The sequence below is a fragment of the Panthera tigris genome, chromosome A1 (genome assembly GCF_018350195.1).
Source record: "Panthera tigris isolate Pti1 chromosome A1, P.tigris_Pti1_mat1.1, whole genome shotgun sequence".
In the NCBI taxonomy this organism is placed as follows: domain Eukaryota; kingdom Metazoa; phylum Chordata; class Mammalia; order Carnivora; family Felidae; genus Panthera; species Panthera tigris.
The window spans coordinates 33,540,844-33,563,565 of NC_056660.1; the positions used below are offsets into that span (position 1 = coordinate 33,540,844).

A 22,722-nucleotide genomic window follows, 5' to 3' on the forward strand; every position below is an offset into this window, starting at 1 on the left:
AAATAAATAAGTAAATACACCTAGCAAAACAGACGTCTTGTTTTCCAGAGCCTCGGACCCCGGCAGAAAGAGGTAGAGTAAAAGTGCTGCTGGATTCAGCTACACCTTCCTCCTTCCCTCCCTCCCTTCTCTCTCGCTTTTTTTTTTTTTTTTTTCTTTTCCTCCAAAACGTGGATCTGGCTTTTCTTTCCATAGAGTGAGTCAGAGAAAGCGGGAGGAAGAAGCCGCAACTAATGTCTGTGAAGGGAGGACCATGAGGCGAGAGTGAATACGATTCGTTCCACTGCTTGTGACTCATCGGGCAGATCGCAACACCTGCATTTCTGGATGTGTCATTCCCGTGCGTCGAGGCGCCTCGAGAACCCGAGATGATGTGTAGACAGACCCGTGCCTAACATCCCCTCGCAGAGAGGGAGCTCTCGGGGGAGGCGGTGGGCGCCCCTGGCTGGACCGCCGCGGCCGCAGCGCCTCGCCCCCTCCCTGCCCTCCTCGAGCCTCCCAGAGAGACTGTGAGAGCGAGACTGCAGAACGCATCACGCCAAACCTTGATGTGGCTCTTTCATCCAGCCCACTCCTACTATTAAAAAAAAAAAAAAAAAAAAAAAAAAAAAAAAAAAAAAAAAAAAAAATTGACTGGAAGAAAAAAAAAAAAAAAACAACAAAACCCGCACTTTATTCGCTTCGAATATCCACCACTTTTATTCCTCGCCAAGGTTTTCCTTTCTAGATGAAGAGGACTGGGAGGCAGGGCCATTGGAAGGAGATGCTGAATAGAAAGAAAAGAGAGGCACTTGACAGCCCAGCCCTGTGAATGCAGAGACTGTTTCCCTTCTAGCGAGAGAGACAGGGAGAGTGTGTGTGCGAGCCCTGGGAGGGTGGCTCCCCCTTCCTTTTTATTCCGCCTCCCCCTCCCCCTCCAGATCGGCACATCCAACCATGAGTTGCCTGTTGATTTCCTCTCGCCTGGGAAGAAAAGCAAACTGGAATTAAACTGCGTCGAGACAAGTCCTCGCTCTCGGGGAGAGAATGGGATGGTAGCGGCGGCTCCTGGCTCGGCGTAGAGAAACCACAGAGTGTGTGTTCCACGAACAGAGGCGGAGATAGAGCTATATATCCGCCCCCCACCCCCCTCCCAACGGACTCACACCGCAAACGCCGATCAGGCTGTGGCTTTCCGGGGAGAGCCTTTTCCGAGGAAGAGAGGGAGGAGCGTGGTGGAGGGAGGAAACTACAAATCGGGACACTAGTTCTTTGCGCTGCATTTCCTCCCCTCCCTTCGGCTGCTCGGAAAGGAGACAGAGAGAGAGAGAGAGAGAGAGAGAGAGAGAGAGAGAGAGAGAGAAAATACGCTTGGCTGGGAGATGCAGTCCGCCGCCGCCTCTGCCTCCGCCAGCAGTGCAAGATTAGATCTCTAAATGCAGCAAAACACTGCCTGAAAACCCAACAGCCCGCGAAGCCAGCAGACATTTCCCAGGGCTCCGGCGAAGCTTCAAAATCTATCTGACTCTGTCTCCGTGGCTCCGCGTCCCCACCAGTTTCATCACAGGAGACGAGAAACAAGTAAGGATTTCACTTTCCCATCTGCCTGAGGACACACCTCCCCGCTGCCTCCCCCACCCGAGGTGAAGAGTATTCCGGCGGCTGCCGCGGGAGTGGATTTGCAGCGCCCTGGCGGGAGCCAGCAAAAGCTAAGGATTCTCGACCACCCCTTCTAAACGCGATTTCCGTCTTATCGCCGGCCTCATCGCTCAACTTCGAGTGGCCCCAAGTCCCGGCGGAACAGACAAAGCCCCGGGCTCGCCCCCCAGCCGCAGGGAGCCGCCGCCTTGCTCCGCGCCCCTGCAGCTTGGCTGCGCCGCCGCTTCTCGCCCGGTGCGGATGCTGTAGATCAACAGGTTCGGGGAACTTGAACGGAATAAGGAGACCGCCCGGTGCCGCAGCCCCGGAGCAGAGGGAAGGAAGGACCCACAGACTTGTGGCTCGTGTCGCGCGCGCACGCCGCGCCGGAGCCCCAGGCTGGCGCGCACCCACTCGCTCGCCCCTCCAGTTCGGCTGCTCCTGCCCCCACCCCACCGGTCTGGGATGTACCTTTCCATCTGTTGCTGTTTCCTCCTGTGGGCCCCTGCCCTGACGCTCAAAAACCTCAACTACTCGGTGCCGGAGGAGCAAGGGGCCGGCACGGTGATCGGCAACATCGGCAAGGATGCTCGACTGCAGCCAGGGCTTCCGCCCGCAGAGCGCGGCGGCGGCGGCGGCGGCGGCGGCGGCGGCGTTGGCGGCGGCGGGCGAAGCAAGTCGGGTAGCTACCGGGTGCTGGAGAACTCAGCGCCGCACCTGCTGGACGTGGACGCTGACAGCGGGCTCCTCTACACCAAGCAGCGCATCGACCGTGAGTCCCTGTGCCGCCACAATGCCAAGTGCCAGCTGTCCCTCGAGGTGTTCGCCAACGACAAGGAGATCTGCATGATCAAGGTGGAGATCCAGGACATCAACGACAATGCCCCCTCCTTCCCCTCGGACCAGATCGAGATGGACATCTCGGAGAACGCTGCCCCCGGCACCCGCTTCCCTCTCACCAGTGCACATGACCCCGACGCCGGCGAGAACGGGCTCCGCACCTATCTGCTCACGCGCGACGACCACGGGCTCTTCGCGCTGGACGTCAAGTCCCGCGGCGACGGTACCAAGTTCCCTGAGCTGGTTATCCAGAAGGCGCTGGACCGCGAGCAGCAGAACCACCACACGCTTGTGCTGACCGCCCTGGACGGCGGCGAGCCGCCGAGATCCGCCACCGTGCAAATCAACGTGAAGGTGATCGACTCTAACGACAACAGCCCGGTCTTCGAGGCGCCTTCCTACCTGGTGGAGCTGCCAGAGAATGCCCCGCTGGGCACCGTGGTCATTGATCTGAACGCCACCGACGCCGACGAGGGTCCCAATGGCGAAGTGCTCTACTCCTTCAGCAGCTATGTGCCTGACCGCGTGAGAGAGCTTTTCTCCATCGATCCTAAGACCGGCCTGATCCGTGTCAAGGGCAACCTGGACTATGAGGAGAATGGGATGCTGGAGATCGACGTGCAGGCCCGAGACTTGGGGCCCAACCCCATCCCAGCCCACTGCAAGGTCACTGTCAAGCTCATCGACCGCAATGACAACGCGCCGTCCATCGGTTTCGTCTCCGTGCGCCAGGGGGCGCTGAGCGAGGCCGCCCCGCCCGGCACCGTCATCGCCCTAGTGCGGGTCACTGACCGGGACTCGGGCAAGAACGGGCAGCTGCAGTGCAGGGTACTGGGCGGAGGCGGGACGGGCGGCGGCGGCGGCCTGGGAGGGCCCGGAGGTTCGGTGCCCTTCAAGCTTGAGGAGAACTACGACAACTTCTACACGGTGGTGACCGACCGCCCGCTGGACCGCGAGACACAGGACGAGTACAACGTGACAATCGTGGCGCGGGACGGGGGCTCGCCTCCACTCAACTCCACCAAGTCGTTTGCTGTCAAGATTCTGGACGAGAACGACAACCCTCCTCGTTTCACCAAGGGACTGTATGTGCTGCAGGTGCACGAAAACAACATCCCAGGAGAGTACCTGGGCTCAGTGCTCGCGCAGGACCCCGACCTGGGCCAAAACGGCACAGTGTCCTACTCCATCCTGCCCTCGCACATCGGCGACGTGTCCATCTACACCTATGTGTCTGTGAACCCCACCAACGGGGCCATCTACGCCCTGCGCTCTTTTAACTACGAGCAGACCAAGGCTTTTGAGTTCAAGGTGCTCGCGAAGGACTCGGGGGCGCCCGCGCACTTGGAGAGCAACGCAACGGTGAGGGTGACCGTGCTAGACGTGAACGACAACGCGCCGGTGATCGTGCTGCCCACGCTGCAGAACGACACCGCTGAGCTGCAGGTGCCGCGCAACGCCGGCCTGGGCTACCTGGTGAGCACCGTGCGCGCCCTTGACAGCGACTTCGGCGAGAGTGGGCGCCTCACCTACGAGATCGTAGATGGTAACGACGACCACCTGTTTGAAATCGATCCCTCCAGCGGCGAGATCCGCACGCTGCACCCCTTCTGGGAGGACGTGACGCCAGTGGTGGAGCTGGTAGTGAAGGTGACGGACCACGGGAAGCCCACCCTGTCCGCGGTGGCCAAGCTTATCATCCGCTCGGTGAGCGGCTCCTTGCCCGAAGGGGTTCCTCGGGTCAACGGCGAGCAGCACCACTGGGACATGTCGCTGCCGCTCATCGTGACTCTAAGCACTATCTCCATCATTCTCCTAGCGGCCATGATCACCATTGCCGTCAAGTGCAAGCGCGAGAACAAGGAGATTCGCACTTACAACTGCCGTATCGCCGAGTACAGCCACCCGCAGCTGGGCGGGGGCAAGGGCAAGAAGAAAAAGATCAACAAAAATGATATCATGCTGGTGCAGAGCGAGGTGGAAGAGAGGAACGCCATGAACGTCATGAACGTGGTGAGCAGCCCCTCCCTGGCCACCTCCCCTATGTACTTCGACTACCAGACCCGCCTGCCCCTCAGCTCGCCCCGGTCGGAGGTGATGTATCTCAAACCGGCCTCCAACAACCTGACTGTTCCTCAGGGGCACGCGGGCTGCCACACCAGCTTCACGGGACAAGGAACTAATGCAAGCGAGACCCCTGCCACTCGGATGTCCATAATTCAGGTAAGAGGCTGTTAGCATAACTCGGACTTGACTTTATTGCTGATTTTGGAGCTGTCCTGAAACCTTTGCAACAGGACAAGCCGCACTGCCAGCAGCAGTGAGGGGGAAATTTTTAAATGAAGATGCTTCCCGCTTTTGCCACTCCGTGCACGACATCCCCTATACATAGCCCCTCCCATGTTCATAGTTTAAAATCTCAAAGATGTGAATGTCTTACTTCGGTTGTATTTTAAAGATTATTTTTAATAGGTTTAAAAATGTTAGCAGTGTTCAGGATTTAGAGTTTATTTTTTATTCGCTGCTCTACATTTCTCTCGGTAACAAAGGATTCCTAGAGTAAAAAAAAAAAAACATGTTTTAGTGAAATTTGCTTTTGAATTCTATTTAAAAATCGGACCAACAATGAGAGAATGTACGCTCCAATATTCAGAAGTTAACTTCTTCTTCAAGTACAAAATAGCAACCGCTCAGAATTCCAGAGCCTGAATCTGAGCTAAGTTTTCACTCCTCCCCCCCCCCCAAAAGTCAGTTTTACATATTAAAAAGTGTTTTAAGGAACATGAGTCATACTTTTTTCTTCAGCGGAAACTGCAGCCTAACGCCTTAGTGTGCTTTAAACTTTTAATATGCCAATTTTGCTCTGAAGCTCTGTCAAAAATTCGAGTTGAGGTAGGCTCTGGATCATGACCAGTAACTGTCGATGAAAAGTTTATAATTATTTTGTCCTGGAGTTTTCCCGATCTATTTCATTGAGAAAGCAACAGAGTATACCCAAGAGTCACAGACTCATTTTACACGGTTGAAAACAGGAGGCAAAGTTGGCATTAAAGGCACTTGATGCACCAAAAATACATGTAGTCTGCATACTGTGTATTTTCAGTATTTTTAAGTGGTCTTTAATATATTTTAGATTGTATAATCCAAAGTTACTGATGTATTTTTTCAAAACCCTAAATGACGGACCCATCATAGATTCTAACAATAGCAGGTAACTATACTTTGCCTAACTTCTTTTATCAACTATTAAGTTGTGTCACAGGAAAAACTTAATTCTTGCTTATTATAAACGCATGTTGCCACAAATTACTCTGGATGGGCACTACTTGAAATTCAAAATTGAGTTTAACTAAAAGTGACACTTTGGGAGGAAGATTAGTTTGGGGCAAATGAAGTTAATTTGTTCATAATTTTATGCTTTGAAAAGCAAATACCCTTTAATGACACTTGACTCAGTAATGTTTTTATTACTAAAATGAATAGTAAAATATCACAACCTTATCTTTTCTAACATGATAAGTGTGACAAATGCTAAAAGTTGACAAAACATATTTTCTTATGAGAGTTAATGTCCTTGTAAAGCAGACTCTTGTAATCGATGCTACTGAATACTAAAGTATTGATTGTAGTATTAAATCCCACTTTTTACAGTGTCTACTATATACCATTTATTATGATTTTTTGATGTCTATATAAGACTGAACGAAAAATATCCCCCTTGGAAAATATTGTGGTTTCTATGAAAGTCTCCCGTGACTGTGTAAAACTTATTTATGATAATCTCCTTAGGGAGGTATGTTAAAATATATAGTCATACATCCTCTGCAATCATTTTATGTATACACACGTTATATACCTTATATTCTTGTCATTGACAATTGTAAAGTTATCACAGAGGGTTAATGCTTAATCTTCCATTCCAAGTGCTGGTAGTTGAATTCTTATTTAGGTTCCAGTAACAATGAAGTTGGTACAGTAGAATTATCAGCAAGCCTGATTCCTTGGTCAGATTAGTGAGAAACGAATTTGGATGGGAGTATCCAGAAGGTTTTGAAGAACAGGGATGCCTATACTGTATTTACACCATGCTGTTCTTTAAGATGTTCATTGCTTGAGGAATGGATGATGGTGATGATTCCTACTAGCAGTAAAACTTAAGCCAAAGAAAATCTCGTACATGCAGGGAAAGAGACAGATAATTTAAAAGTAAAACAAAGGGCACACTTCTTGCCATTCCCTTTTTCTAGAATTTTAGTCCATGCCATGAAAACCCAGAAAAAGTTTCAGTTTTAAGTTCTTGACATTTTTTTCCAAGGTGACTCGATTTCCCATATTGTTTCCGCCTAGAAATATCCTTGCTGTAAACTGTTAAAACAGGCAGTCTCTCTTTCTCTTTTTTTCTGCTGAGTTTTTACAGTCTTATAAAGAACGCTTTGTAAGTTCCTAATATGTTAACTTCCTCCTAAATATATCAGGCTTTCCTCAATGCCTATTATAGAGAACAGAGTAAATTAACTATAGTGACCCTCCTTTTTTTCTTTCTTTTTAAACTAGTGCACTGCAAACACTTTGTGCTGAAGTGACATGCTTAAATTGAAGTGTTCAGGTATCCATAATCTTGTTTCAGAGTGTATTTATTAGTGTGTGCATTTAACACAGCCTGCTAAGGAAGCACACTGCTAATCTCACGCGTATTTCTGAAGGTAGTATTTTAATCCACAGAGTGTACTGGGACGAACAGCTGCTAGGTCTCGTTTACCTTTACTTCCCAGCAATTTCGTGCTGTTTAGAAGGCACGCCGGGTATTTTCATTGATGGAATGACAGTATTTTGTAATTGTTTTGCAATACACTGGTAAAGATGGGCGTTACGAAATTTAAATATTTCAAGATGTAAAAGACTCATATTACAGCTTAAATTAAGATTCATTTAAGTATCGAATGATATTGTATGAGTCTCAGGGTCTAAAATTTTAAGGATGAGATCTGTAGGTTCTTGAGCATGAGAGTATTTTTATTAAAAATGAATGCAAAACAATCCGGTAAGCTGGTTACACATGTAACCATATGTAGAAACAGTGGTTTGTGAAAAGGGGTTTTATTTCAGGTTTTCTCCAAGTTTTTCAGGTGAAGTAAAGTCAGTCTATGAAGTTTTAAATAACAGACTAGAGATTAAAATAGCCTCAATAATGTGAATCATAATACAACATTCTTGTAATGAAATATTTTACTCATTTTAAAGCTATAACACAGATTTCGAAAAATAGCACAGATTTTGTGGGAGGTAAGGCAAATAGATTGTTATACAAATTTATAAATGTGCTTTTCATAGGAGTAATTTCCATGTGAATTATTTCATATGTTAATATGAGAATCTAAAATCAAGTAGAGATCATTGCTAATTGTCACAAGTAACTACATATCGAGGCTTATCAAGAATTATTTGTTCAGTCTCAGGGTAACTTCTCAACAGGTGTTTTCAAAGAAGGCCTGGCTGAGAAGAGACTGGGGATTTCTTCACTATTGGGAGAATTTCCAGTTTTGTTTGAACATCTGTGTTTTCAGATTTTTCTATGGCACTACTGAAAGCATTTCAATATGATCTCAAAGAAAATATATTGAGCCAGCAGAATAAGATCTGCTAAAATACCTTTTAAAAAATAATACATTCTACATTCTCACGTGGTGTTTTACAGTTCAATTTCAAAAGATTCACATTAGGATTGACCTTAGGCTCTTTGTGCTAGAAAGAGAAAATCCTTTTGATATACATGCATGGCCTTTTCAATAAAAAGGAATTAAACACATGGCGAATATAGTCAATCCAAATATATAAAAATGAGATTGCAGCATCCAGGACTAAAGTAGCAAAGCATAGACAATAAACTCAGTATTTTAGAATGAAAAGGTGAAAGAAAAAGTATATCTTTACTAGCAACATTATCCGTTGTCTGCCTTTAGTCCCACTTCTCTAATACAAGAGATTCTTGACTATAGGAACTCCAGTGAGCTCCCAAGACCATGATCCTAAAATTTCATATTCTAGTATGTCAGTGATTTCAATAACAAACATGAAAAGTGTGAGCAATTTCTTTCTTCATTTAAAATTCTGAGGATATTTGTCCACAGTGTTGTTCTAAGAGGACACAGTTTGATTAGTTACATGCATTCATTTCCATAAACATTATATACATCTCTATTTATAAGGGTAATGGTGGGCTGGATAGGAAGGGGATGTCTCTGTCCTACTGCATGTCTCCAAGAGTATCTTGTCCACTTGTCTTTCTTTTTGTAATTTATAGATGATAGCTTTAAATTTCTACTTTAAATTAACATGAGTACACAATCATAAAACATTTTTTCTATGCTACCATATATTGAAATAGTATAAAGTACAAAAATACTTGATTAAAAAAATCAGCCATCAAGGCGATTTGAGTTTCTTTGCAGAAGAGTTTAAAATTCAAATTATTTTTATCATTTTTAATATATTGTTAGTTTTCATGTAAGTTTTGTGTGCACCCATGAAAATCTCAGCTCCATGGTAAATTTGAGTACATTTCTTTATTTTATAATAAATGAAAACACAAAAGTTTTTTAACTATATGAGCTAGGAACCTGATAATCTTAGTTTTACTGTTGGTTGATATAACTACTCATGGGTAATAACTTCTTCATCCATTAGTTTTTAGTTTTCAATAAAATTTCCAAAATTCCAGCCAGGTAAAATACTTCATCATTTTTACACTGAGATGATTATTCATCAGTCTTTTTAAAATGTAGGAGTAAGATAATTGAGTGTATGAGTGAGTTTATAATTTTACTTAAGTTCTGTGAGTGAGTTCTATAATTTCAATAAATATTATCATATTCAAGCCTACATGGAAGATTTTTGAATTTTATTCTTGGCATCTTAATATTATTTAAGGCTGTGTGTGATCATGAAAGTTATCAGAGCATAAAAGAGTATGTCCTAAAATTCCAATCTCAATTGCTTGATCATATTTTTTAGTCACACACAAAAAAATTTCCAGTTTTTAAAACATTGTCACCTATGACTACACTGTTCAAGCCACATAAAAAAATTAAAATAAATAAATACGAAGGTAATTTCTAGAAACTTTTCTTAATAAAGTTGAAGTTATACATTATTCGCATTTTACAGTGCATATAGATGTATATATGTGGTTAAAATAAATTGGTTACCCTTTAAATAATCTCAAATATCTCTCCTAAGGGACTTAAGAAATATACATATTTTAAAATAAAAAAAACTTTGAAAATCTCCAGATAATTATTTAATACTATTTACAAATATAATATTTATATTTTCTTATGTTTCACTACCACTGTCAGGTTTCAAGTTTTTTTACTTATTAAGCAGCACTTAGTTAGTGCTGCTTATGTAATACAATGCAATAGAAATATATCTATAAAAATAAAAGGTATAAATTAAGAAACTATTTTATGTTAAGAGTAATAAAGGTTTACATGTACTTATTACAGTGAAGGTTGGCTCTGGCTATATTTATGAAAATGTGAACAATAAAACTTCTTGGCAAAATTTATGTGTATCCATGTATATATGTCTTTATATTTCCCAAATAATATATATAAATACTCAAGCACAAATATTAGCCCATTTTATATATATTTTTTAATTCAAAGGCAGCTCTCCTCTTTTTAAGGATGAGCACCAACCTTTATTTTTTTTTGGAAATATATGTAAACTTGATTGTACCGTTTTCAAACTTCAAACATTTTGAAGTTCATTAGAGCCAGGCATTCTAGAACAGAGGAGAAGTTGAGGAACTACTGGTCTTCCATGGACAATAGGTTGGAGTTTATGTAGATTAAGAGAAAAAAAATTCATCTAGGTTCTGAGTCTTCCAGGACGATAGTGGGATGGCTGGAGGCATTGTGAGAATATACACCTTGAGCTCTGATAATGAAACAACCATAGGAGGAAGATGAAGCCACTTAAATGGGTTCATGCCAGTTAGGAAGTAAAACTTAACCCCCTTATGCTGAGGTGTCTTGCAATACACTCAATAATGGGTAAATTCTTACAAATGCACCTGCTAATTATGATATTAGTCATTGCTCCAGAATGTATTCCCCTCAGTGATACTTCTGTTTAATAAATCCCACAGGGAATTATCTTAAAGTCATATTTTAGCAAAGTCATTAGGGAAGGTTTTAGTTATTTATTTTTTTGTACCGAATTCCTTTAACCAATGACTGCATACTTGTTAGAGAATGGCGTGAAGTTCATTTTACCCATCAATTTGAAGACACTGACTTCTGCCACCCACCTACAAAACACTTTCAAAGTTCATCAGACCTACACTAATCTATTGTCAACCTATTTTAGTAAAGGAGACGTTGACAAGAATTTCCTTCAGTGGCACACGGTATTTTACAGTTAGTCATAGCTTTCACCACTAGCTTTGACAGTGATATATTGCTATCCTTTGGTCTCCTGAAATAAATTATCTATAATAAAGAAGTCCTTAATGACATCAACTTTCCCTGCTGTGACTAAGCAGAAGTTTGCTTGTGCTTCCTTGCTACTGCAGAAGTACAAGTTCAGTATTTTTAAGGTAAAGGGAAAAAAAGGACAAAAATACAGATGCAAAACTGTGACTGTGTGGGTGGCCTCTTTCACTTGTATGCACAAAGTTCTTCCAGCGATAGACTGTAAAATTGGTTTCAGATAGTGTTTGAGAGAATCTATTGATATACATGTGACACACTTCTATCTGTTCTGGTCCTACTGACATTCTGATTACTAGTATTTGTCGGCCTTCCCCTGGATCTATTCCAGGCAGTTTTATTGTAGTGAAATGGCTCTTACAGTTCATTGAACATCTAGCATAACTGTGCTGAATATGATTGGCGCGTTTGCATATATTTATTCAAAAAATAAGGCAGTTAAACAGCATAATTATGGGAAAATGAATCATAACAATAAAAGACCATTTAAGTTAACAAGCTTTGTGATCAAAGGATAAATACAGGTTGGATAAATGAGACTTTAGATGTAGCTAATCTACATAAATAGACTTTGGTTTGATTAGAGGAATAGAATATATTAAAATAATTTAATGGTATTAAAATGCATTTTTAAGCCATTTTGAAATATTTAAACACTTGTATTCTTTTCTTTATATTTCTGTTCAATAATATAGTCAAGAACCATAGTTATGTTAGATGCAAAATGAGCAAGATGCAGATAAAAGTAATCATGTAAGCCTGTATGAACAATGTTTAATATTTTTTAAACAAGTAATGTTTCTGATTGATTTTTAATTAGTGGAACACATTAAAGGGACTATATAAAGGACAATTTCTTATTTACTCTCTTTATCAGCTAAAAGCAGCCTTTGTAGAATTTGATAGTGAGAGCATTAAAACTCTATTTAAAGTTTTCAAAGCTATGCCTTTGTGTTTTGTAAATATATACTGTTTTTAAGAGACATCGGTTACGTTTGTAAATTATATTAATACATACTGTAGATAATGAGTTTATAGTCAGAAAAGTTCATATATATATATATATATATTAAATAACAGATTAAACTTACAATGTGACTTTTTAAAAAGTTTTTATTTATTTATTTTGAGAGAGAGAGAGAGAGAGAGAGAGAGAATGAGTGGGGGAGGGGTAGAAAGAGAGGGAGAGAGAGAGAATCTCAAGCAGGCCCTGTGCTGTCAGCATGGAGCCCAATGCAGGGTTCAGTATCATGAACCCAACCATAAGATCATGACCTGAGCCAAAGTCAAGAGTCAGATGCTTAACCAACTGAGCCACCCTAGTATCCTTAAATAAGTTCTTTCTAACAAGTATGGTTCTTTAGATATATTTTCTTCAGAAAGATATATTCTTTCTTCTTGGCGATGACTTTTAAAAAATGTGATTTACACATAAGTCATCAATTGGTATACCTCTTTCCAGTATTTCTTCCTGAATCTTTAATATTGCTGAGCAATGATTAGATTACAGTTATACCTAGACTTTCCATGCCCTCACATTCAATAAAACCCAAGTTGAAATGTACACATATTTCCTAAATTCCAGTGGCTTACTTTTATAAAGCAGAAATGCAACAGGTATTTTATTGTAGGCAGAAATGGTCACAGTGGTTTAAATGTCTTTCTTATTTCTATAGCCCAATTTTACACTATCAATGTCTTAGATAAATTCTTAAATATTTATTTGCAGTATGAACACTTGCATCAGTTTTGAAATGATAGTTTTTGCCCTCAAGATATGTTACTTTTCAATTCACCGACCCCAGTATAAATGCCTTGCTTAAAGCTGTTTATTTTATTTTTCACACAGCATATTTTATCAGAGTATACTGAGATTGTTTTGTGATTGAACATTCAATAGATTTTTTTGCTATTTCACCAGAGCAATTCCATATGCAAAACTGATACTTATACAAGAAATTCACCTATGATTACCATGCGAAGCATTATGTTACCAGAGTGTAAAGTGGCCAGCATGTGCTTTTTGCCAATATCTCCATTTCAGTAGATGAGATCACGATAAGGAAATAGAATGTTTGAGACATAACATACTTAAAATCTCAGCAAAATTTACTAAGAAAAAAACATTTTTTCTTTTAGTGTTTGGAGGAAAAAGGGAGTTAGCTCCAAAAGGGGATATTTTCCAGCTCAAGCCTGATTATTACTTAATGATACATCTTTATGGAAATATTTGTCGTAGAAACTTTCCAAACAACCTTAAAAATAATTTGATTTCCATGGTTCCTCAGCAAAATCCAGGATATTGTCTAAATATTGGTGAATTCTATTGTGGTGTCTTCTTGGGGCACAAAGTCTTGCTTTCTATTTCACTTTTGCAGTTTTGCATCTATTTTAAAGTAGTTTATCCCGAATCAACTTATTGCATTAAGAAGGTGAATAAGAGGATCTATAAGTCATGAAAAATAAACAAGAAATCAATCATTTATCTCTATTATCATTATCATTAAAATAGAATTAAAGGTTACATAGAATTTATATAATTTCTATAAAATCTATAATTTATATAATTTCAAGGCAAGATACTTGATTGCTTTATTTTTATTATTATTTTAAGCTTTGTGTGACCTGCTGTCACATTAATGAATTTGTGTTTTGTTTTAAGCCAGTGCCTAATCTCTTATTTTAATCTTAGTTGATTTAATAAGAATTTTCTGATTAAGAAAGTTTGGCGATACACTTGACAATTGACTCTTACTTGGCACGGTATGCCTGGTTTGCAATTTAAAAAAAAAAAACAATGATAATATGTTGGTACTAATGCATGAATTGTTGTAGAGTAAGAAGATTATCGAGTGTGTGTGTGTGTGTGTGTGCGTGTGTGCCTGTGTGTATGAAAAATAGCATTTTAATACAACACATAGATTGAAATAAAAAGTCTATAACTTTGCACTTTTAGTATTGGCAGATGCATTGATAATTGTAATTATTAGCTACGTTTCCAGATCCTGACCTTCTAGGAAAGCTAGTATTTATCTCTAGATGATAATAAGACAGGAAATAAGTGAACTATCCTATTAAATCCCAGTCGGAGGAATTTATAAGGGTTGTTGGCAAAAGCCTATTCTACAGTGTGGCCCTGATCAGATGTGCCAGTAACAACAAATGAGGCTATATGCCTAAGTGGAGAGAAACTAAAAGAACTAAAAGACAGTGAATGCATTTAAGAATTTTTTTTTTCTGATTTTGAGCAATAGACTTTTTACGATTTTTTTTTTATAATCAAGACAATTACATAGTAATTTGGGTTAGAATGCATGCCTAGTTCCCCATCTCAAAACCCAATTTGTTACCACCTGTGGCTATTTCTATTAAAAAAAAGAAAGAAACATAATTACTATGAGTCTCAGCAGTCTTAGAGTAAATTTTTGCAATTACAATACCTCCCTCGGGCAGATGTGTGAAAATGGCAGATTAATTCCTGCCAGGATCTTTCTGTTCTTCCTGCATTTTTAGGTTTGGTGTTACCTGCTTATTAGAGCGGCTCTGTTTGCTCTGGTTAAAGGTTATGTCAGTGTTTCCATAGTAAATCTCTAGAAATAAAGATCCACAAGTCAGCCATTAAATTTTGCCTTAGGTGAAAAGTTGACATGTAACGTTTTAGCAAAGGGGTAGAAAATATTTCCCATCACACTCCTCTGTTGGCTGGTTAAGTTTGAAGTAAATGGTAGTAAGACCATTTGGCAGTGTCGGAGAAAGCAGGACAGGTCGGGAGGTAAAAAGAAAAGCACCTTCTTTGAACTATAAAATACTGTGTAATCAGCAGAAGTCAACGAAAATATTTTTCTTCTATGCTTGATCCTAAAGCTACTTAATGCATAAGAGAAACTGGAAGACTAACAGATTTAACACCCTACCTATTTTCATTCATTCCTTCTTTGGTTGTGCTATGTAAACTTTGTTTCTATAAAGATCTAATTGATCTACACACAAAATGATGAATATTAGTAAGTCTAAACAGTTTTAAAACTCTGGTTCAGTGTTATAAGTCTCTCTTAGCAAAGCTAATTTATCACAAAGCAACTTAAATAGAAGAATATTGGAAGACAGAGACCATATACGTTTGCTTGTTTCTGTAGTCGGGAGAACCTAAGATGGTTTGTAATACATAGAAAGCACTTACAAAATACGGATTCTTGGTAATCCTATAATCATTAATCAGTCATGAGCTGGAGTTTAGATTCAAACCTAGAAATGAGGGAGGCCAAAGCTGAAGATATTATTCATATAAACATGCTGGTAAACAATTTATTTGAAGGTGGCATGTTTTGATAATTTTATGTATAATTTTTACCTTTGTAATAACTATAATGAAAATTCCTATACAATTCTATTGATAGTGACATAAGTTCTGAATTTGTTTGTATCTCTCTCTCTCTCTAGAAATATATATGTAACACACACATATATATGTGTATATATAAGTGCATTAATATATTTGTTCTTGATATACAGTATATGATATACAGTATATAGATATTTATAGTATATAGATATACATATATACAGTATATAGTATACAGTATATAGATATATAGTATATAGATGTATACTGTATATCAAGAACAAATGCTGTTGGTAAGAGCATATCTTTTATCTTTTGTCTTATTCCTTGAAGTGCTTTATACAGTATTAAAACCACACAATTCAAATATTATGTCTCTTTGTTAAGGCTTTAAGAATCACACAGCTCTAGCAAATTATTAAGTAACTAATGTGATCCTTTTTTCTATATGACATTTTTAATGAAATGAAATTATAAGCCATAAATAGTAATGTGGGGATTACATTTATTTGTATTTGTTAATATATAATTTTATGATTTAATCACTTTGGTACCAACCAGTTGCCATCTGATATTGCAAAAAGAAAATCACCATGGGCAATTATCAATGTGTATAATAATAATAATAACCCAACTACAAAACTTTTCTCAAAATCTCAGAATCTATTTCATGTAGGTGGTATGAAATTTTTATGCATATATTGAGGAAGCATAAGCTAAGCATTCATGTAAACAGTATGCTACCCATTTCATTATAGTTATTTAAAATATGTAACCTGCAGAGCTGTTCAATACATAATCATCAATTCAATTAAAAAATAATTAAAAAGCTCTTAATTAAAATAATTTACTACTTTTAAGCTGTTTTAGGACTTATTTACTATTTTATCTGAATTTTAAACTTTAACTGCAAAATCTTTATCAAACAATAAGAAGGTTTGATAGAATAAAGCCTTCAAGCAGAATGAGCTTTCAAGCCGTATTAAAAATTTAATTATCTCCACTAGCCAGATAGTTGGGATACAAAATTAAAGAAAAAAATAATAGGAAGGAGCAGAGAAATGACATTTAAAAAGTTTAGGATTCATTGTCAATTACCATTCGAAAAGAGGAGAAAACTTTCTGAGAGATTATAGTGTTAAATACCATATAAGATACACCAACAAATAATAAGTTTTCAAAGGGGACATTTATATCTAAAATTACCCAAACATTATAGTTTGAGCCCATCTGTAAATTTACTCTGGAATATTTGGCATGTTGGGGAAAGAAGGCGTAGCGACAGTGGGTGCTGCTTTCTCCTGACCGGATGCCAGTCTGGGTCTTGCTGTCCTGTTACTAAGAGAAGTCTGAGAACCAGGAGCAGATCAGTAAATGGGAAACTGGGCCTGTAATGTTCCATAATCTCTCTGAATTTTACTCATTTCTTTGTATTTTTTTTTGAACTATCACACATGCTTTCTTTTAAGGCATACAGTTTAGAAATCTACTAGAAATGTGACTTCTAAACAATACTGGTAAAATGGGAATGTCCTACAGGTTTACCAGGTTTCATGCATTTATGTTAGTCTTCACATGAAACCATATGATCTGAAAACATATATCATTTGTTTAAAAATTCCAAAAAGTTGTTTGAATATTTGGAAAGTATCATCAAAACATATAATTTGAAACAAAAGAAAAGGAATTGTTACATATGCCTTACTCACATGACTTGTTCTGATTCTTTTCTTCTTATTCTTGCCATCTGGTCTCTTTTCTGTGATATCCATTCTGAAAATATATTTTTTCAGGGATACCTTAGGAACCTTGTATATTTACATCGAATGTAAATATTTTTAAAGAACTCAGATATATATATTCAGACCTGAGGTGCCTAGAGTTGATTCCTATAGTGGAGCAATATAGGAATAGGTTGGATTAAAATGGGTTGGATTCAACAATATTATGTTTAACATTATTAAAATGCATTTAATAAATGAGAAATTTTTGTCGGTTAGTTAAAATAAAAAGCTTCTTGGATTCCCTTTCTTCTAGATTTCTTTTTTATAAATGTTTTTATTTATTTTTGAGAGATAGAGCATGAGTTGGGGAGGCACAGAGAGAGAGGGAGGCACAGAATCTGAAGCAGGCTGCAGGATCTGAGTGGTCAGCACAGAGCCCAATGCTGGGCTTGAAATTGTGAACTGCGAGATTGTGACCTGGGCCGAAGTCGGACACCCAACCGACTGAGACACCCAGGCCCCCCTCCTTTGTTCTAGATTTAAAAACATAAAATATTGGGGGCACCTGGGTGGCTCAGTGGGTGGAGCACTGGACTCTTGATTTCAGGTCGTGATCTCATGGTTTGTGGATTCGAGCCCCATGTTGGTCTTTGCTGGAAGCACGGAGCCTGCTTGGAAATCTTTCTCTCCCTTTCTCTCTCTCCTCCCCGTTCACTCTCGATCTCTCTCTCTCACACACACAAAATAAATAAATAAACATGAAAAAATATTTTAAAAAGATGAAATATTGGTTTTCTTTTTTATAAAAGTAATTAAATAAACCTTTCCATAATTCCTTCTTTTTGTTCTTCATGCAAAAATGTGCTCTATTGAGATATAGTAGAGATAAAATCCTCCATCTACAATACCTGAAAACAGAACATTTCATTTTTTTTTTTTTAAGTAAACTCTCTGCCTGACTTAGGACTTGAACTCATGACCCCAATATCAAGAGTTGAATGCTTTACCAACTGAGCCAGGCAGGTACACTTAGACCATTTCATTTTTTGTCCTCTTGATAAAACTTCCTCTATATTTATTTATGCTTATGCAGGTCAGAGAAATAGACTAATGTATCTGTTTATAGCATAAGGAAAATAAATTTATAGTTAATCTTATCCAACAAATACCTGATAATTATTTTCATTACAAATTTCCCATTGAGCCTCAGTGGACTTGGGCTTCATTTTAAGTACTTATCATTTAACTGGAGAAATCAAATCTCCAGGACACATCTGTTATTTAATGATATTAGAGTTTGGATTTTGTTTGGTGTAAGTGTAGGATTGTGATGGAAAGGCACTAGGGGGGGGAGAGGAAAGGAGCTCTGATTCAATATCCCCAGGTAATATGATATGAATAATTGGAAAATGGAGATATCATTTCAGTTGGTTAATTGTAATAAACCTATTATCTTGTTAGAGCATTAAGGTAGAATCAACATGTTGGGAAACAGATAAAAGGTGCAAGAAAGCATTTAAAATTCAATCATTAGGTTTCATTGCACCCATCTGCTCCCAGGAAATATAATTGGAAATTCGATTCATTGACCTTTAGCTGCCATTTTGGACCACAGTTTCAAAATCTATGTTTTCAAGTTGGACATTTGAAGTTAATTTGATAAGAGCCATATTCGGTACATTTTTAACCCAATTATGTTTTTGAACAATATTTAGAAAAAATAAAATCAGGCTTAATGTGCTGGTGTATATATGACAAAGAGTCAGCATAGTTATTTAATCCTGGATCTAGTTAAAATAACTGATGTTTAAATTCATTAAGGTTTCAATTAACTAGAGGGACTGCTGAACTTTTTACTGTTATTTTATGCACGAACTCCTGCTTCTCATTAATTATTCTCTGGGTCCATATTATACTACATTTCTACTTACAACATCCAATTATGCTAAAATTACATACCATGATATTAAAAAAAAAGCAATATATAGTATTTCAGGTGGTTATCCTGAATTTAAAAAAATTTTCCTCCCCCTCACTCCCTCTTGGCAACATAAGTATGACAGCACAGAATCTTCCCCGAATATTGCCTACGTCCTCATTCAGAAGAGTTACATGATAAAATTATATGCATAACACGAGAGATACATTATGTAAATTGACCATCATTTCTTGTCAGCATTTGTGTACTGCTCTGCTCGCTGAAGTTCATGTAACTTGGAAAAGAGTCATGATTAGACAGGTGTTTCTTCAGCCTATGAGATCAAGTTTCTGAAATATTTATATGGTGGCAAGCCAGATGTACACAGATTAACCTTATAATCCCATTTCACAGCTTTTCCAAATACTTGGAAACTTGTTAAGTATGAAGCTGATTATTCTGGCAGCGTTATCTCCATTAATAGGATTCAGATCTTCCTTGTTTACAAGCCAATGCTGCTAATATGATCTAGTATATTAAATCAACAGAGAAACAGAAAAAGTAGAATCCATCCAAGGGCTAATTGACAGGGAAGTCTGTTCTAAAGCTTTTTAATGTGTTTTTTATTGACTTCATAATAACAGAACACACGTAGCGCAGGCGAATGATGTAACTGGGCTACTATGCTACTATCATTTGGGATGAAGTAGTTATTTATCAGATTCTTCATGCTTCTATTGTAATGTTGATATAAGCCACATAAGACCATGCATCTGCCCTTTACAAATATTCCCTTCAACATCATCTCGATTGGAAGGCTTACTGTCATTTGACGTGTGAAATTATTTTAAATGCGCTCATCTTTTTTTTAATGAATAGAGGCAACACAGAGTAATGGAATAGTATGTCATGATTTTCATTATGCTTATTTATTGGTTCTGCAATAATAGACGGAGACCTTATTGTTACACATTCAGCTTGAGCTATTTATGCACAGTGCTAGTAGGTGCACCATTTCATATTGTTATGTTCTGTCCTCTCAAGAAAAGAGGTATCAGGAACCTTAAATCAAATTAGACTACAGGAAGAGTTTTATACTTTGTCTTTTTTACATTAAGTGTATAGCTTTTATAAACTACCTCACTCTGCTTGAATAAACTCATGCTCCTTCAGAGACAGGAAAAACCTATTTTTCAAACTATGTATGACAGCCTGATTCCATTTTCAGAAGAAGGAAGGAGAATGCAGGCCCTCAGCAAAGAGAAGAATTCTTCCACTTTTTCACTTCTTTGGGGGACAAATTATCTACTTTGTGTTTCATATTTATACATAATATGTCTAGTGCACGTAAAAGAAGAAGACATAATATTTCTTTAAACCTAGGATTAAGTGACCCTTAAAGAATAGTTTTTCAAGGACAATTGAAATGTAAATATATGAGATTTGGGGGCCCTTGAATTTTTGGCTCCGTGACAGATATCCTAAAGATGAAGCTACTCCATTGAGACTGTGCCTCTGGACCTGTGTAGTTGAGAGCCAGGCACCGCTAGTGTATTGCCTTTTGGATTTCAACTACTCTAACATTGAACTGGGAGTTTGTAGTCAGCCTCCAGGGATGAATTGGCTACATTTGACTGCAGGGCCACTTACTCCTTTCCTATTTGATTTTTACCAAGTCAATAGTTTCCCTAGAAGAGATTTTACTCTCAGGAATAACTGCAACTATTCCAAAACTCTTCTATGCAAGAAGATCCATGTTTTTGCATTTAAAATAACTTCAGGTTTTCGGTCCAGTATGTGTGTCTTTGAGTTTCTCTCTTTCTGGTTTTTCCCAAACTTAAATGACTATATTTTTTTCCTAATTTTAAGAGGAATTTTTACTGCAAAACTTCCACTAAAAAACCATACCTAAAACAGCACCTGGTGTATAGTAAGAACTCATTACATGTTTGTGGACTGAAAATAGAGAAAGTTGCATTTAAAAAGTTATAATTGCTTATAATTTAGTACTCAGAGGTAGTTATTGCTAATCTTTTGTTGTTCAGACCCACAATCCCTTCTCTAAATAAAAATCCAAAGAACTTAGATCTGAACTGATTTAAGATTATTTTTAATCTTTACTTGTCCCACTTAGTGTTAATATCAACATTTTTTTTTTAACTGAAGAAATACTAATATGTTTAAATTTGAGGTATTGTATCAGTCTCTGCTGGGATGGGCCATACATGACATGTAGAACAAAATGTCATTCTGAGATATGGAAGACTTAAGGATTACAAAACATGTCTGAGTGCAAGGATTTTGAATAAGGGATTATAAACCTGTCTATCTTCCCATGCTGTAATGTGCAAACACATGCAGGACACACGACTAGATTTTGCCTAAAAATATAAATGTCTCATACATAGACACTATTCCATGTCAACAATGTGGTTTCATATTATCTGAACAATAATGGAATTCTGGGCCAATTAATGGATAATTCATTTAGTCAGTTCCTCCCTGATTGATGGTTTGAGTCTTTACAGAGATTCAATTCCCAAGGTTCTTGGTCTAAAAAAAAAAAAAAAAAAAATTAGCTTTTCTGTCCAGAGTAAGATGCTTAACCTTTATTTTTTTTTTTTCTGGTTTCTTATTAGGTGTAATAATATTGGTTCCTCATAAAATTGTCATAAGAATTAAAGATGAAATATGATTATGCATATAAAGGATATGATCAATACTAAATTTTGAATGAATATTAACACATACAATTATTATTGTTAACAGCAAATGATGTAACACATGGAAGCAGGTAACTGATATGCAGACATATTCTCCATAAAAATAATATTTCATGTTAGCAATTATGCAAGAGTACAATTTTAAACCAGAATACTTACGATTATAAAAAAAGTAATTTTATTAGAATGCTAATTTATTTATTTTTATTTTTTTAAATATTTAATATTAAATATTTATTTAATATTTAATACTTAATATTTATTTTTATTTTTTAACGTTTTTTATTTATTTTGAGACAGAGAGAGACAGAGCATGAACGGGGGAGGGTCAGACACAGAATCCGAAGCAGGCTTCAGGCTCCCAAAGGTCAGCACAGAGCCTCACGCGGGGCTCAAATTCACGGACCGTGAAAACATGACCTGAGCCGAAGTCGGACTCTTAACAGACTGAGCCACCCAGGCGCCCTGAATGCTAATTTATTTTATTCCAAATTTCAGTTTATACCTCTTTAAACCAGGATTGGTTACTTTGTTCTAAATGCTTTTTTTCTTAAAGGTTATTTATTTATTTTGAGACAGAAAGAGAGCAGGGGAGAGGCAGAAAGAGAGGGAGAGAGAGCGAATCCCAACCAGGCTCCGCACTAATAGCATGGAGTCTGATTTGGGGCTTGAATTCACGAACTGTGAGATCATGATCTGAGCTGAAATCAAGAGTCAGACACCTAACTGACTGAGCCACCGAGGCACCCTTGTTTTAAATGCTAAATAGACATTTTAAAAAGTGATCAATTTTTGATAGACTATCTTGCAAAAAAAATAATTTGCAGATATTTTAAACTTCTTAAACCACCAAAGTGAACTCTGAAGTGGAAAGATGTTAAGTCTTCTTTCAGAACAGTGCTCTTTATGCAGAAAGAACTTGTGGTAAGTAAAGCTCACCCCAGGTAGAAACTGAAGAGAAGTTTTCACAAAAGAACTGTTGTAGAGCAATGAATACGAGAGAGTTAGAGACATATGATAACATCTGATTTCATTTACACTTCTTTTCATGTGAGAAAATTGA

At 38.3% G+C, this 22,722-nt stretch overlaps 1 protein-coding gene across 6 annotated transcripts in view; it reads left to right on the plus strand.

Moving 5' to 3' along the window:
- Positions 1-608: 608 nt before the first annotated feature.
- Positions 609-22,722, plus strand: part of PCDH17 (protocadherin 17) — a 98,767-nt gene continuing 76,653 nt past the window's right edge. For 5 of the 6 annotated variants that reach the window (XM_042977573.1, XM_042977593.1, XM_042977603.1 and 2 more), the window contains exon 1: positions 609-4,680. In XM_042977573.1, the coding sequence (XP_042833507.1) occupies positions 2,083-4,680 (2,598 nt within the window). In that variant the 5' untranslated portion in view covers positions 609-2,082. The remainder of the gene's footprint in view (positions 4,681-22,722) is intronic. The other variant, XM_042977583.1, reaches the window with a different exon arrangement.